Source organism: Callorhinchus milii, unplaced genomic scaffold (assembly GCF_018977255.1).
Source record: "Callorhinchus milii isolate IMCB2004 unplaced genomic scaffold, IMCB_Cmil_1.0 Scaffold8, whole genome shotgun sequence".
Taxonomy (NCBI): domain Eukaryota; kingdom Metazoa; phylum Chordata; class Chondrichthyes; order Chimaeriformes; family Callorhinchidae; genus Callorhinchus; species Callorhinchus milii.
In genome coordinates, this window is record NW_024704749.1 from 21,076,826 (window position 1) to 21,089,968 (window position 13,143).

The 13,143-nt window shown below is 48.5% G+C and overlaps 2 protein-coding genes across 2 annotated transcripts; one reads left to right on the forward strand and one right to left on the reverse strand.

Annotated features, from left to right (window-relative positions):
- Positions 1 to 472: 472 nt before the first annotated feature.
- edf1 (endothelial differentiation-related factor 1) lies at positions 473 to 3,839 on the reverse strand (the record flags this gene model as incomplete). Its single annotated transcript, NM_001292221.1, is given in 5 exon segments — positions 473 to 653; positions 1,297 to 1,390; positions 2,375 to 2,535; positions 2,633 to 2,684; positions 3,749 to 3,839. Coding segments are annotated over 5 exon segments (447 nt in total). The 3' UTR covers positions 473 to 591.
- Positions 3,840 to 4,173: 334 nt separating this feature from the next.
- LOC103184673 (UDP-N-acetylglucosamine pyrophosphorylase 1, like 1) lies at positions 4,174 to 11,785 on the forward strand. The gene is given in 10 exon segments (XM_007902822.2): positions 4,174 to 4,337; positions 4,340 to 4,501; positions 6,071 to 6,275; positions 6,930 to 7,105; positions 7,889 to 8,061; positions 8,217 to 8,410; positions 8,946 to 9,086; positions 9,474 to 9,653; positions 10,184 to 10,250; positions 10,807 to 11,785. Coding segments are annotated over 10 exon segments (1,539 nt in total). The 5' UTR covers positions 4,174 to 4,195; the 3' UTR covers positions 10,906 to 11,785.
- The last annotated feature ends 1,358 nt before the right edge of the window (positions 11,786 to 13,143 follow it).

The following is a 13,143-nucleotide window of genomic DNA, read 5'->3' on the forward strand; positions in this document are numbered from 1 at the left end:
AATAATTAAGTATCTGCCTAAAATTTCATTCTACTTAGGATGGGGAAAAGAGTCAAGTCACCTTTTTCCTTAACAAATCTGCTGGATCCCAAAAGGTAAACACAAAGAGCATTTTGATCAAAGAACATTTCATATGTCGTACTTAGAAAGGCAGCCTAACAAGTGTCGAATCATTCCAACTTTATTTCTAAAAGTTACATGAAGGAAAGAGGCAAAAATGGAAACATGGAAGGGGGGGGGGGTTGGGGAGGGAAAGGGGGTTAAAGAGGGGACAAAAACAAATAATCCATCTGCCAGGAATGCGCAATCTGTGCAGAATAGGATTTTCAAAGGTGTTTCTACACTTTTGTCTTGGTTTACGTATCAATCAATCCCATTCGCACCAAGCGCAGGGTGGAAAATTATGATGTTATCATTCTTTGGGTGGAATATGATGGTTTGCAGTGAAGGAATCAGTGTTACTCTGCCTTTAAAGTCCAAAAACGCTCATTTATTCAGCTTGGCAATAATATTCTGACTTGTGGCAAAGTCAGTGAGATCAGCCCACACACACGCAGAGAGAAAGAGAGGGCTGATTTCGAGGCTTTATTCTCATTTCTTTTTCGTTCCTGGTTCCAGGGGTTGTCCAATATCCTTTCCGCGTAGCTTGAGACCTTTTAAAAAACACAAAGAAGATGTTTACATCCAGTTAGCTACTCCTCGACAAAGCCAAGATGCTTTTCTGACAAAATTAATAAAAGCATAAATTATTTCTGAACAGTTTTGTGAAGCGCAGCGTGAAGTCGCACAAAAGGGAGCTGCACAAAATACTTTTGCCCACAAAATACAAGGTCAATCTACTTTACAATAAATTCTGAGAAACTAAGACGTGATCAGGCGCCGCTGTAGCAAATGCAAGGATTATTGTTATTACATTAGTGCATTGGTGCAAGCGACAACAGCAGAATTATGCTAACATCCTATTCTAGTCTTATTCATGGTAAAAAAAAAATTGCTCTTGCAAAGTCCCTACTAAGTGTCCCTCATAACTTTGGAGATCATTTAACTTTGTCAATTCACTTTCCAGTATATTCTGTGAAGGGTCCTAAAACGACGTGATAAGGTTCTATATCAAATGCAGATTATTATATACAATTCCTGAGCACTTGAAAATGCAAGTCTGTGTGAAAGGCTCAAGTGCAAGTTGTTAATTGTAAAATGGGGATTTATTGTGCGATTCATATTTAGTTTCTGAACCAGCTCAAAACGTAGGAGTGTTAAGTGAAAATAAGTTTTGTTGTTGTTGCAATAACTCACCGAGTATCCGTTCAACCTTGCCAAGGACCTGGTTGTTAGGAATCGCTTTTCCAGATTCGTAATCAGCAATAATCTGAGGCTTTTCACTGATTCTCTGGAGAGACGAAAGGTTACATTGTACAAAGGATCACGTTTCCATGTACAGTAACTGTGTTCCAAAGCTCAATTTCACAGACCTCAATTTGGGCTTGAATGACCCAGACACTATCCAAGAGTAGAACATTCAACGAATGAGTTGAAGTCATTTCCCCCTCCAGACAATCTTAACTGCATGAAGTGTTCAGCGAGATGAGAGAGGAGATTGAGCCACTTAAACTGGACACACCTGGGGCTGGCCATTTTGTGTTTTAAACCGCTTCCAAGGTTAACTGAAGTTCCCTCAGACAAAAAGACACACACACGAGACAGACACATTCATACAGAGACACTCACAAACAGACCGACCCACTTTGAAACATAGAGACACACCAATGAAAATTAAATTCAACAGACCATTAAAGGGCTTTTTTGAGGAGCGGAGGAACAATGCTTGGGGAGGGAAATAGAGCCAAACTGTATTGGAAGGCACCAAATCCCAATTTGTCAGATCTCAAATTTTGGAAAACCATCGGAATGAATCCCCAGACTCCAAAAGGAAGAGGATATGTTGGAAAATAACCCAAACAATAATAAAGAGATACATCTTTCCTGATCAACCCCAGATTTTGTTTTCAAAAGCAGCGGCAATCTCAAAGTGACAGTGGACAAACCCAGAATTTTCCGAAAAAACCTTTGAGAAGGTACCACGTGAGACATTTTTTCCCCTAAAAATTAAGATCACGCAATTGAGGCTTTAGGCGTCACATATGGATTGGAGAGGGATAATAAAAAGTTCATCTACAGAACTCCAACAGGAACTTGTACTAAATAAGGACAATTTTGCTCACTGGCAAGAGGGCTCACGACACGTAAGTATTCTAAACTGATGTCAGTGTCTTGGTCAAGTGAAGCTGACGAACGCCACATATTCAGCCCTCAAAGGCATGGAATACTTTTTTTTTCCTCAAACGTATGGGTTTAAAGTGACAGTAAAACGTACTGTAGCCAGTTCTTTTTGTGTCATTCCGTGGTTCTGCCGCCCTTGCTGGATAAGCTTGCCCACTCCCAGAGAGATCCGCTCGTGGTGCAGTTCCTCAGTCTCCCGGTCCAGTTTGGACGTGTTCTTAGTGACTGTGTGCTGCTTGTTCTGTCCCGCTGCCCCTGGACAAACCACACCCATTACAGTCATTTCAAAAATACAGAACATCAAATCGGACGCACTGCAGCCAATTTCTGCAGCTATACAAAATCAGCTTACATTTCTTTGTCGTCGCAACGTCATCGCCTCTCCGCTGTGCTGAAGTGATTGCCTAAGATCATAAAATCAAAAAGGTCAGTTTTCACATCAATTATGCATCCACAATTGCATGTCTATTTCACCCACAAGCTTTACAGTATATTCTGTGAAGCGCTTTGAGGAGACTCGGAGACGTGATCAGAAGTTACATCAAACGCAAGGATTGTTATTATATATTCGGATTCTAAAGCTTAGACATATTGATGATAAATACAACAGACGGCACATGACCTTCACATGAGGGAGTGGGGAATAGGAGGGAGTAAAGGAATGGGCGGAGACACGTGTGGGGTGTAAACATTTGCACGGGGCCGAGCGGCCCGTTTCCGGTGCTGCGCATTCCTTGTAAACGAAGGCATTTAGGGCCACAACAACAACAACAATAATAATAATTTGTTGACAAGCAACAGCAATAACAACACGAGTAATCCTTGCAACCGACACGGCATCTCATCACACACCGTCGAGACGGCTCAAAGTGCTTCGCGGAATGGACTGTAAAGTGGAATGACTGTGCATTTTGGGGGCGAAACGCAGCACCTGGAATATGTTATCCATCTCTACACACATATACACACATATATAGGGTATCATTTTGTACTGTACACGTTTACGGTATATGTATATATATATACACTGTGAAGCACTTTGAGACATGTTGATGACGTGATAAGGCAAAGGGGGGTGTGGGGGGTCCGCGAGGCGACGGGAAGGACTATTAAACTGTCTCAAAAGACAAACCCCCCGCAAACTAAACCGCAGACCCTAAGCCCCGGCAGCAGGAACTCGCCCTCCACCCCACCCCACCCACCCCCCGGGGGGCAGCGCAGCCCTCGGGGCGTGAGTCAGCACTGGGGCCGCCGTGGCAGCCAAAGCTGCGCATGCGGCGGGTGCTCGGCAGAGGGAGCTACCGCAGGGGCGGGCGGGCCGGGCCGGGCCCGGTCAGTGCGGGGAACCACCTGCCTCGGGGGCCTCGGGCCTCCTGCCCCGCGCGCTCGCCTGGCCCGGCTGCCCGGCTCTCTCACCCCCCCCCCCTGGCCCGGCCGCCCGGCTCCCCCCCTCTCCCTCAACCCTGACCTGCTTGGACTTGGATTGGGCTGTGCTCGGCCCCTTCTTCCTCAACACCGTCACCGTGTCCCAGTCGCTCTCCGCCATTGTCCTCTCGCAGCTGTCTTCAGTGCGTGCGTGCCGTGCGTGCATGCGCACGCGCAGCTCGCGCGCCGCCGTCCCTCCGTCACCGCGTAAACAAGAAGTTTTTATGAGGCGCGAGGACAGCCAGCCAATCGCAGGCGCGGAGTCGAGGCAGCCAATCGCAGGCGCGGAGTCAGGCAGCCAATCGCAGGTAGGGAGGCAGTTAACCAATCACAGGGAGACGATTAGCCAATCACAGACAGGCAGTCATTGAGCCAATCACAGGTCGGCAGGGAGCCAGCGAGCCAATCACAGGCGAGGAGGCAGAGCGCGGGCTCAGCGCGCGCGATGCCGTCTGGACAGACGGGGGAGTCGCGAGCTGGAGGTGGAAGGATGGAGACCGGGGACCCGGTGCTGCCGCCGCCGCCGCCGCCCGAGGAGCTGAAGCAGCGGCTGGAGGCGGCGGGTCAGGCCCATGTGCTCCGGTTCTGGCCGGAGCTGGCGGCGGGCGAGCGGAGCTCCCTGGCGGCCGAGCTGAGGCCTGGGAGCCGCGGGAGCTGCGGGCTCACTGCGAGGCGGCCAAGCGGGCCCTGACCCCGGCCAGGCCTCCGGCTCGCCCGATGGAGCCCGTCCCACAGCAGCTGATGGGCAGCGCGGTCAGAGGCCACCCCGAGGTCCTCAGCCGGTGGGAGCAGCGAGGTAATCACATTAATAATAAATAATAATAATAACAGTCATAATCCGTGCATTATGATACAGTGCCTTATCATAACGTCACCGCGACGTCTCAAAGCGCTTCAGGGAATAGACTGTAAAGTGAATTGACTGTATGTTTTGTGGATGAAACGCGGCGGCCGATTGCGCACCAGCAGCGAGACCCCCACAAACAGTCGTGGGCCGAGTGACCGCATTATTAGCTTTTTAATTATTAAGTGGATTATTACACCCGGAGAAGTGATCCGCCAATCGTCTCAACAGCCGGGTTCCCACTCACTGCTTGGCGTGCGGAGGGAGGACACGTGCCTAAGGTGCCGCTCCGCCTGGATGTCCTCTTGCTTGTGAGGCGAGCTGCCTAACTACCACGTTAGGAGACTCCGACACTGGTCTTCGATGTGAAAACAATAACAACTTGCATTTACGTAGCATGTCTCATGAAGGGTAGCCTTTTGGGGCGCTTAACGGTGGCAGGAGATGACGCCGAGCCGGGGGGTGGGGGGGGGGGGTGGGGGATGTTGACTGTAAGCACGGGCGAAGAGGAAGGTCTTTGGTCGTGATCTAAAATTGGGAAAGGAGGCGGCAAACGTAGAGGGACTGAGGGAGAGAGTTCCAAAGTTTCGGGACGTAGTGGCAGAAAGCACAGCCGCCGAAGGTGGAGTGGGTTGGGAAGCGGATCGGAGAGGTACGGAGTTGCCAGGACGTGAAGGGATTTGTTGACGAGATATGAACAAGTCTGGATTGTAAGGAAAGAAGTTGGTACAAAGAGTTCATGTGTTGACTCTCGGAGCGGAAGTGCACAGATGGTCAGCTTCAGTGGTGTGGCCACACTCGGTATAAAAAGAACTATGTTTTGCAACCTGGCCCTTGGCTTGTCGCTCTCGGCTTGTGGTGGAAGACAAGCTGCATTGATTGCAATTTCCCTTCCGCTGCAGGAGACACTGAAAGCCATTCACACGCTCACTCGCGTATTTGTACTTTGAGCCTCGTTCACATGACCAACCTGCTGGCAAGCACGTGTCAGGGGAATGTTATTGCTGTGTCAGTGCTGACTGACTGTGGAACGACCACAAGCTGAGATCCAGCCAGAGCAAACATTAGAGGAACAGGAGATGACTTTCGGCCCATCGAGCCTCTCCCACCACTTTCCACCAGTTTTCAGATCAATTCATCAATTTATATTTTTTAAACAAATCACTGTTATTTGGGTTTCAGTGAATACTGTATTTATGATGCAGGCTACTCGTGTGTTCAGGACTGCCCTACTCTTGAAATAATAAAATAATAATAATAAGTGCACTATTACGTTGTTGAGGAGTCTCAAAGCGCTTTCCCAGAATATGTTTCCACGACTGTTTGTGGGACACCGCTGTGCGCATTCCGCCCACAAATATACAGTCAATTCACTTTACAGTCTATTCTGTGAAGCGCTTTGAGACATCGAGAAGATGTGAAAAGCGCTATATCAAATGCCAGGACCTTGATTCACCATATATTTGGTCTTACCCGAGTTTAAATTGCTGATCATTTTGTTTCTGTGTTAATTTCTTTCAGGATTCCAGCTGATCTCTGAGAATAAAGTGGCTGTAATCCTGCTGGCTGGGGGCCAAGGCACCCGCCTCGCTGTGCCTTATCCAAAGGGTATGTATAACGTGGGGCTCCCCAGTGGGAAAACACTGTACCAGATTCAGGCGGAGAGGATCCGGAAGGTGCAGGAGCTTGCGGAGGTCAAGCATGGCAACAAATGCACCGTCCCTTGGTGAGTTTCCGTCCAGTTCCTAAGCAGTGAACCGTGCAGACAGTTTTCATAGATTAGTAAATGATTTATTTCAAGTCAGTATAGGCCGACCCTTATCTCTCTACCCACCCCCACCCCCCCCAAAACATAGTGGTCTGAATCCATAAGATTAGACCTCAGGTTTTAGTAAGTGCTTTAATAGTAATCCTTGCATTTGATATAGCACCTTATCACGTCGTTGAGGCGTCTCAAAGCGCTTCTTAGGATGTACTGTGGAGTGTCTGTGTATTTAGTTTTGTGGATGTCGCTGTTTATGTGCAATGGAGAAACCTACAACATATCTGCTGCTTAGACGAGTTGGGATATGTGATGATACCCTGCCTTGTGGGCACTGAACTCTTGAGGAGGTGGCATGCTAATCCCACAGTCTGTGACCGTAGGCCAAGCCTCGCTGTGTCCTTACAGCTCGCTTGCTGAGTGGAAGCAGGGAGGAGTGTATGTGTGTGGATAAGGAGGGGGCAAATGATCTGAGTTGGTGGTGGAGAAGCAGCTTGAGGTGGCACTGAGGCTCCAGGGCACTGCCCCACATGAAGGGTGCTATGTAAATGCAAGTTGTTGTGGATGAGCAGCCCTCAATCTCCATCTCACTGACCTTTCCTCTCTCCTCTTCACTAGGTACATCATGACCAGCGAATTCACATTGGAGCCAACCCAGAGATTCTTTGCCGAGCACGACCATTTCAACCTGGACAAGTCCGACATCATTATGTTTGAGCAGCGGATGATTCCAGCCGTGGGTTTCGACGGAAAGATCATTCTAGAACAGAAGGGGAAAGTTGCCATGGCTCCAGGTTGCTCCCTTTTAAGTTCAGGAATCTCACGGTTTAGTGTTAGGTCTTCGTGAGAGGCCCAAGGAATCAAGTGCTCCTGTTTAGAATAATCCCCAGTGTGTCAGCATTGTCCAGGTTGGCGACGCAGTAATGTTTCCACTACACTATCCATCCAGGGCTCCCAGGTCCCCCCACAACGTCGCTGTTCTATTCGCGCCCAATATAATTGCATTGAGGGCATTTCATATGACTTTCATGTGGGAAAGAAGAAGCACATTTGCCACATTGTAGTTTCTTGTCATCTTCCCGTCTGTTGTTTCATTTGCATTTCGCGGGCTGGGTTCTTTGTCTAGACTAAACCGAGGTGTAGCATGTGACCAGCAAGATTGTAGAAGGCAAACTAGATGGACCTTGGTCTTTAAGCGCTCTGAGATGCTACCCTGTGTGGAGGGCGCTATATAAGTGCAAGTTGTTGTTTCTCGTCTAATAATTAAAGTGTGCACTTCGCACCAGAATATCTGACACCATTGGCCACAGCGGGTCCCCAGATCTTGTCTATGTAAATCACTGGACATTTCTGCTGTTTCTTTGATTCGTTGCCAGGAGAAACCTATGCAGTCTATGGTCACTATTTCCCCAGAGGTAATAACCCAGTAGGTGATGCAGTGGGAACAACATACTGCGGACTCTCCTCCTCCCAATCTCAGCTCAGCCTCTGAAAGAGTTGACTGAAACTGGGCACTTTCTCACCCATTAGAAATCTGGGTCTCCTTGTTAATTGGACTGTGCTTTCTACCACTGCAGATGGGAATGGCGGGCTGTACCGAGCCCTGGCAGACAGCATGATCCTGGAAGACATGGATCGTCGAGGCATTCGGTACCTTCACGTCTACTGCGTGGACAACATCCTGGTCAAAATGGCGGACCCTATCTTCATAGGTTTCTGCGCAGAGAAAGGAGCGGACTGCGGTGCTAAGGTGAGTGGCTATTGTGAGCGGCTAAAGCTTTTTGTGCTGGTCAGTGTTGGCGCTTGCTGGTTTAATGCCAAGCTGAGGTGTAATGTCAGTCTGAGATCAGACTGGAAGAAAGATACCAACCCTCTCATGACACTGTCTCTGTTGTGTGCCCACAGGTGGTCGGAAAGACAGACCCTAGCGAGCCGGTGGGTGTGGTGTGTCGAGTCGACGGAATCTACCAGGTGGTAGAGTACAGCGAAGTCAGCCAGGAGGTGGCCGAGATGCGAGACGAGGACGGATGCCTGACCTACAACGCTGGGAACATCTGCAATCACTTCTTCACTCTGGATTTCCTCAAGTCCATTGCAGAGTAAGTGTGTGTATTTGAATTGGGTAGAACTGGGGCCGAGGCCTGAGCGCGCACACAGCACGAGCAGCTAGCAACACTGAGTTAGGTTGGACAGTTAAAGGAACACTTGGGGGGGTGGAGGGAGAGGAGACGCATTTTGCTTCCACCCCAATGTTTTATTGCTCTCGTTCTCCCCCCTCCGATTTCCTGCAATCTGAGTGAAACGATCCAGATCCCTTTCAGATCTGCTACTATCTTATGTTTATATCATACCTGCATTGAGCATCCCCAATAAGTAGACGGAGCTTATTAACATACACCAAAATCTGGAGCACCTTCCCTCAATCCCTTTGCCTTGCCCGCTCCTTCCCCATCTTCATGTCACGCCTGAACTCCTTCCTCTTTGACCATGGTTACGGTCACCTCCTGCTCCGCCGCTGTCAAGCCTTCTGAGATGCAACCCTACGTGAGGGACACTGTGTAAATGCATGTTGTTGTTGTTATCGGTTCCTGATTGTCACTCTCAGAGGATAAGTGTACATTTATTTTTCTGCAGAGAGTTTGAACCTAAGCTGGTACCTCACATGGCCATCAAGAAGATTCCATTTGTGGATGAGCAGGGGAACAGAGTGAAACCAGAGAAAGGCAACGGCATCAAGATGGAGAAATTTGTCTTTGATGTTTTCCAGTTTGCCAAGTAGGTGTAACTCAGTGGCTGGGTGTATCTGGCATCTTGTACTGAGCCTGAAAGATGCTGGTTGATGCTACTATTTGAGTTGCTAAAGATTGTTGAGACCTAGATCTCTATCCTGAGCTGAGCACCTGACAATTGAGGAGGTTAGGATATCAGGAACTGCAACTGAGGGAGTAACCAGGACATGGAGAATAGATAGATGGAGTGAGGGGTAGAGCGGGTGCGTGCGGGGTAGAGCGGGCGAGTGCGGGGTAGAAAGGGCGAGTGGGGGGGGACAGAGCGGGCGAGTGGGGGGGGGGCAGAGCGGGCGAGTGGGGGGCAGAGTGGGCAAGACGGGGGTAGAGAGGGAGAGAGAGATTATCTCACCAGGCTTTCACTCTGAATATGCAGGAATTTTGTGGTGTTTGAGGTTTCGAGAGAAGAGGAGTTTTCGCCTCTGAAGAACGCGGCTGGTGCTGGTGTCAAAGACTCTCCAGTGACTGCCAGGCGGGCTCTGCTGTGGCAGCACCAGCGCTGGGCACTGCGGGCAGGCGGGCACTTCCCCAACCACCAAATACCTCGCTCAGACTGGTGAGTTACTTACTGAAAGAAACGGTTCCAAAAAGCACAAGAGTGAACGGTGGCATTGAATATTGGGCGGTAATCCTTATACTTGTGCTACCTGATAGCTCAGTGGTTAGAGTGCTCACCTCGCAAGCAAGAGTCCTGGGTTCGATTCCCAGCAGAGCGAAATGCTGGCAAATTTTCTTACTCCAAGCGCCTCTGTTTACCTCGCACTAAGTAGGAGCCTGGTTGTTAGTCGATTGCGGAGCACTTTTCCGGGGGTAATAAGTTCTTAAAAAAAATTTTTATATAAGAGTGAATTGGTCACTCAATCCACCACTGTTTGTGGGACGCTGCTGTGTGCAATTGGTTGCCGGGTTTCGCCTGCAAAATATACCGACAATTCACTTTACAGTGTATTCTGTTTTGTAAGAGAGGAAAACTGAAGCATGAGTGAAATTGGACGAGGGAGATGATTATTTTGTCCTGTGAGCTGTTATTGTGTGCCGTGGAGCGTGTGCTAGAGAGTGAACTGATGTATTTATGTATTTCTGCAGGTCGGAGGAGAGTGAGGAGCCCCCGCTGGTGTGTGAGATCTCGCCGTTGGTCTCGTACGCAGGAGAGGTACAGCAGGGGCTTTGGCAATGGGGAAAGTGGGTTCATTTGCGGTGTTAGTGTTAACTCTTTCAGTGTAGAGTGGCCGTGATTAATTACTGTACCAATAAAACTTCACACATTGGTGAAATATTCCCTTTCCCCTGGAACCAGCCGGAACTGTGTTCCGACAGGAGCCCCAATGAAATTGACACTGGTTAGAGGGGGTGGGCTGGGTGTCATTGGGCAGTTAACACTGCTAGTATCTTCCAATGATTGTACTTGCAAACAGTTTGGATTAACCTTCAGCCTTGTAGGGTTTTTATGCCTCGTTTGATTTCACCCTGCCCATCAACTCCATTATGACATTAATAATAATAATCCTTGCATTTGATAGAACGCCTTCTCACATCTTCAAGATGTCTCAAAGCGCTTCACAGAAAATACAGTGAAATGAATTGACTGTATTTTGTGTGTGAAATTAAAGTCCAGTTGTCTTGACCTCCGCTAGGATGGAAACAGAAGATTTCTTGTTCAATTCTTAAGAGCTGTGTGTTTTGTTTCCCCCCCCACCCCTTGTTCACAGGGCCTGGAGGTATACCTGAAGGACAGAGAGCTCTATTCACCTCTCCTCTTGACCAAGAAGATGGCAGAAGAACTAGCGAAGGCCAAGTTGGCCGTCTAATGTTGGGAGAAACACCTTCGCTGCTGGCATTGTAATTAATTGAAAACAGTTGGGTGGTGCGTTTACTATGGCGTCCAAACATTTACAGCATTTCCTCAGTCCTCGAGTGTGGGGGTTGTGTCCATACATTCCACAGGTCCGAAGCCCTTTCAAGGTGGTTTTCTTGGCCGTATTAGTCCTATGTCACAGTCCTCAGGCTTCTATCATACGGTCATAAACTGGCTGGCCAGTTGTTCCTGTGCTTCACAAGGAGAGATCTCAGCAATCCACCTGTGACGGTGGATTCCTGTAGCATAATGGTTAACACACTCGCCTCGCAAGCGAGCGGAACCAGGTTAAATTCCTGAGCGCGGTGAAACCTTGGGCAAGTTTCTTTACTCTTCACGCCTCTGTTTATCCAGCAATAAGTAGGAACCCGGTTGTTAGTTGATTGGCGAATCACTTTAAGGGATGATAATAATCCCTCCAAAAAATTTGCTCCATTGTTTGTGAGCACTGCTGTGCGCAATTGGCTGCCACGTTAGTGGTTAGTCAATTCACTTTACAGTATATTTTGTGAATGCGTTTTGAGATGTCTCGAAGACGTGATAAGGCGCTATATCAAATGCAAGGATTATTATTATGCTTTGTGATACTATTGTGCTTTTTATAAATCCACAAACTTTCAGTACTATATAACTTTATGTATACTTTATACCTTTGTAATTCTATAACTTTGAAAGAGAATGATCTGATATTGACCTATGCTTTAAAGTGCCTTTCCTGGTCCTCCGGCAGAAATATCTGGAGACATTGTGCAATTACTGAGGTAACATTTCATTTTCTGCCTCAATAGCTGTGAGAGCCAGTGCAATAAATTGGGATTAATATCAATGCCAAATTTTGTCTGTCTCTTGCTGTAACCCAGGCTCCAGGCCTTGCTCCTGACCAAACTGCCCGGCAGTATGAACTCCCATTTGCTAACAGTGGAGCACAAGCCCAGATTACAATTTTCAGTGAAGTAAATCTCACCGCAGGAGTGAGTTGCTGGAAGGGATGGGTGAATGATTGGGTGAATTGTGAGCTGTTTCTGGTCTGATATACATGTCCACAAAGCCGTTACCCCTCCCCCCGCCCCGTTTCAAACCACAATATGAGACAACAGAGGGGCTGAAACAAGCTGTCAGAGATGCCTTCTCGCTCCATCCATCCATCCATGCCACAGCAAACGTGGTGACGGACCATTGTCTGCCATGAAAATGATGGTGCTCCCACCAATTCTCCACATGTTTCAGTTGTTGGTCAGGGTATTGTAGGGAAAAGAAACATGGGGGTAAGAGGACTTTATGGACACCCTGTGTGTTGTGTGGAGATAATAACAATTATGGAGACTTTGAGAAAGGATCCGTGAGGCATGTAATTCTATCGTACATCTGTTTGAAGCGCTTTGAGAAGTCTCAAAGACCTGATAAGGTGCTATATCAAATGCAAGGATTATACAGTCAATTCACTTACAGTCTATTCTGTGAAGCGCTTTAAGACGTCGAGAAGACGTGCAAAGCTCTATATCAAATGCAATGATTATTATTAATATTATTCTGTCAAGATCCTACATGAACTAAATAAGATGAGCCGCATTTAAAAGTCCTTTAATCCGGGGCTGAAAAGGGCTGTGATGCCGACCGGCTGCTTCAGGTCCCCCGCACTTCCCTCCCCACCATTGACGATCCGGCATTCAGCATCAATGCCCCCACGTTCTGGAACTCTTATCGCTCGGTCCCTCCGCCTCAACCCCTCTTCAAGTCCCATCTCTTCGACTGTGCCTTTAGCCACCCTCCTACCAGAACCCGAACCCCACCCCCGGCCTGCTCCAATCCCCTTCTAAGCCCAATTCCCGGCTCAGGTCCAAACAACAAAATTGCGTTTGTGCAGCGCCTTTCACGTCAGGAGAGGGTCCCCGGGCACTGGGCAGACAGAGCTTGGGGGGGGGAAAAACCCAAACCTCCTGACTGTCCCTCCACTGCGCCCTGGGACGCCTTTCCGACGTGAAGGGCTCTGGCTAAATCCAGGTGTGGTGGTGGTGGTGATGATGGTGGTGGCGATGATGATGATGGTGGTGATGATGGTGGTGGTGATGATGATGATGGTGGTGATGATGATGGTGGTGATGATGATGGTGATAGTGATGATGGTGGTGATGATGATGGTGGTGGTGGTGATGATGGTGATAATGATGATGGTGGTGATGATGATGGTGGT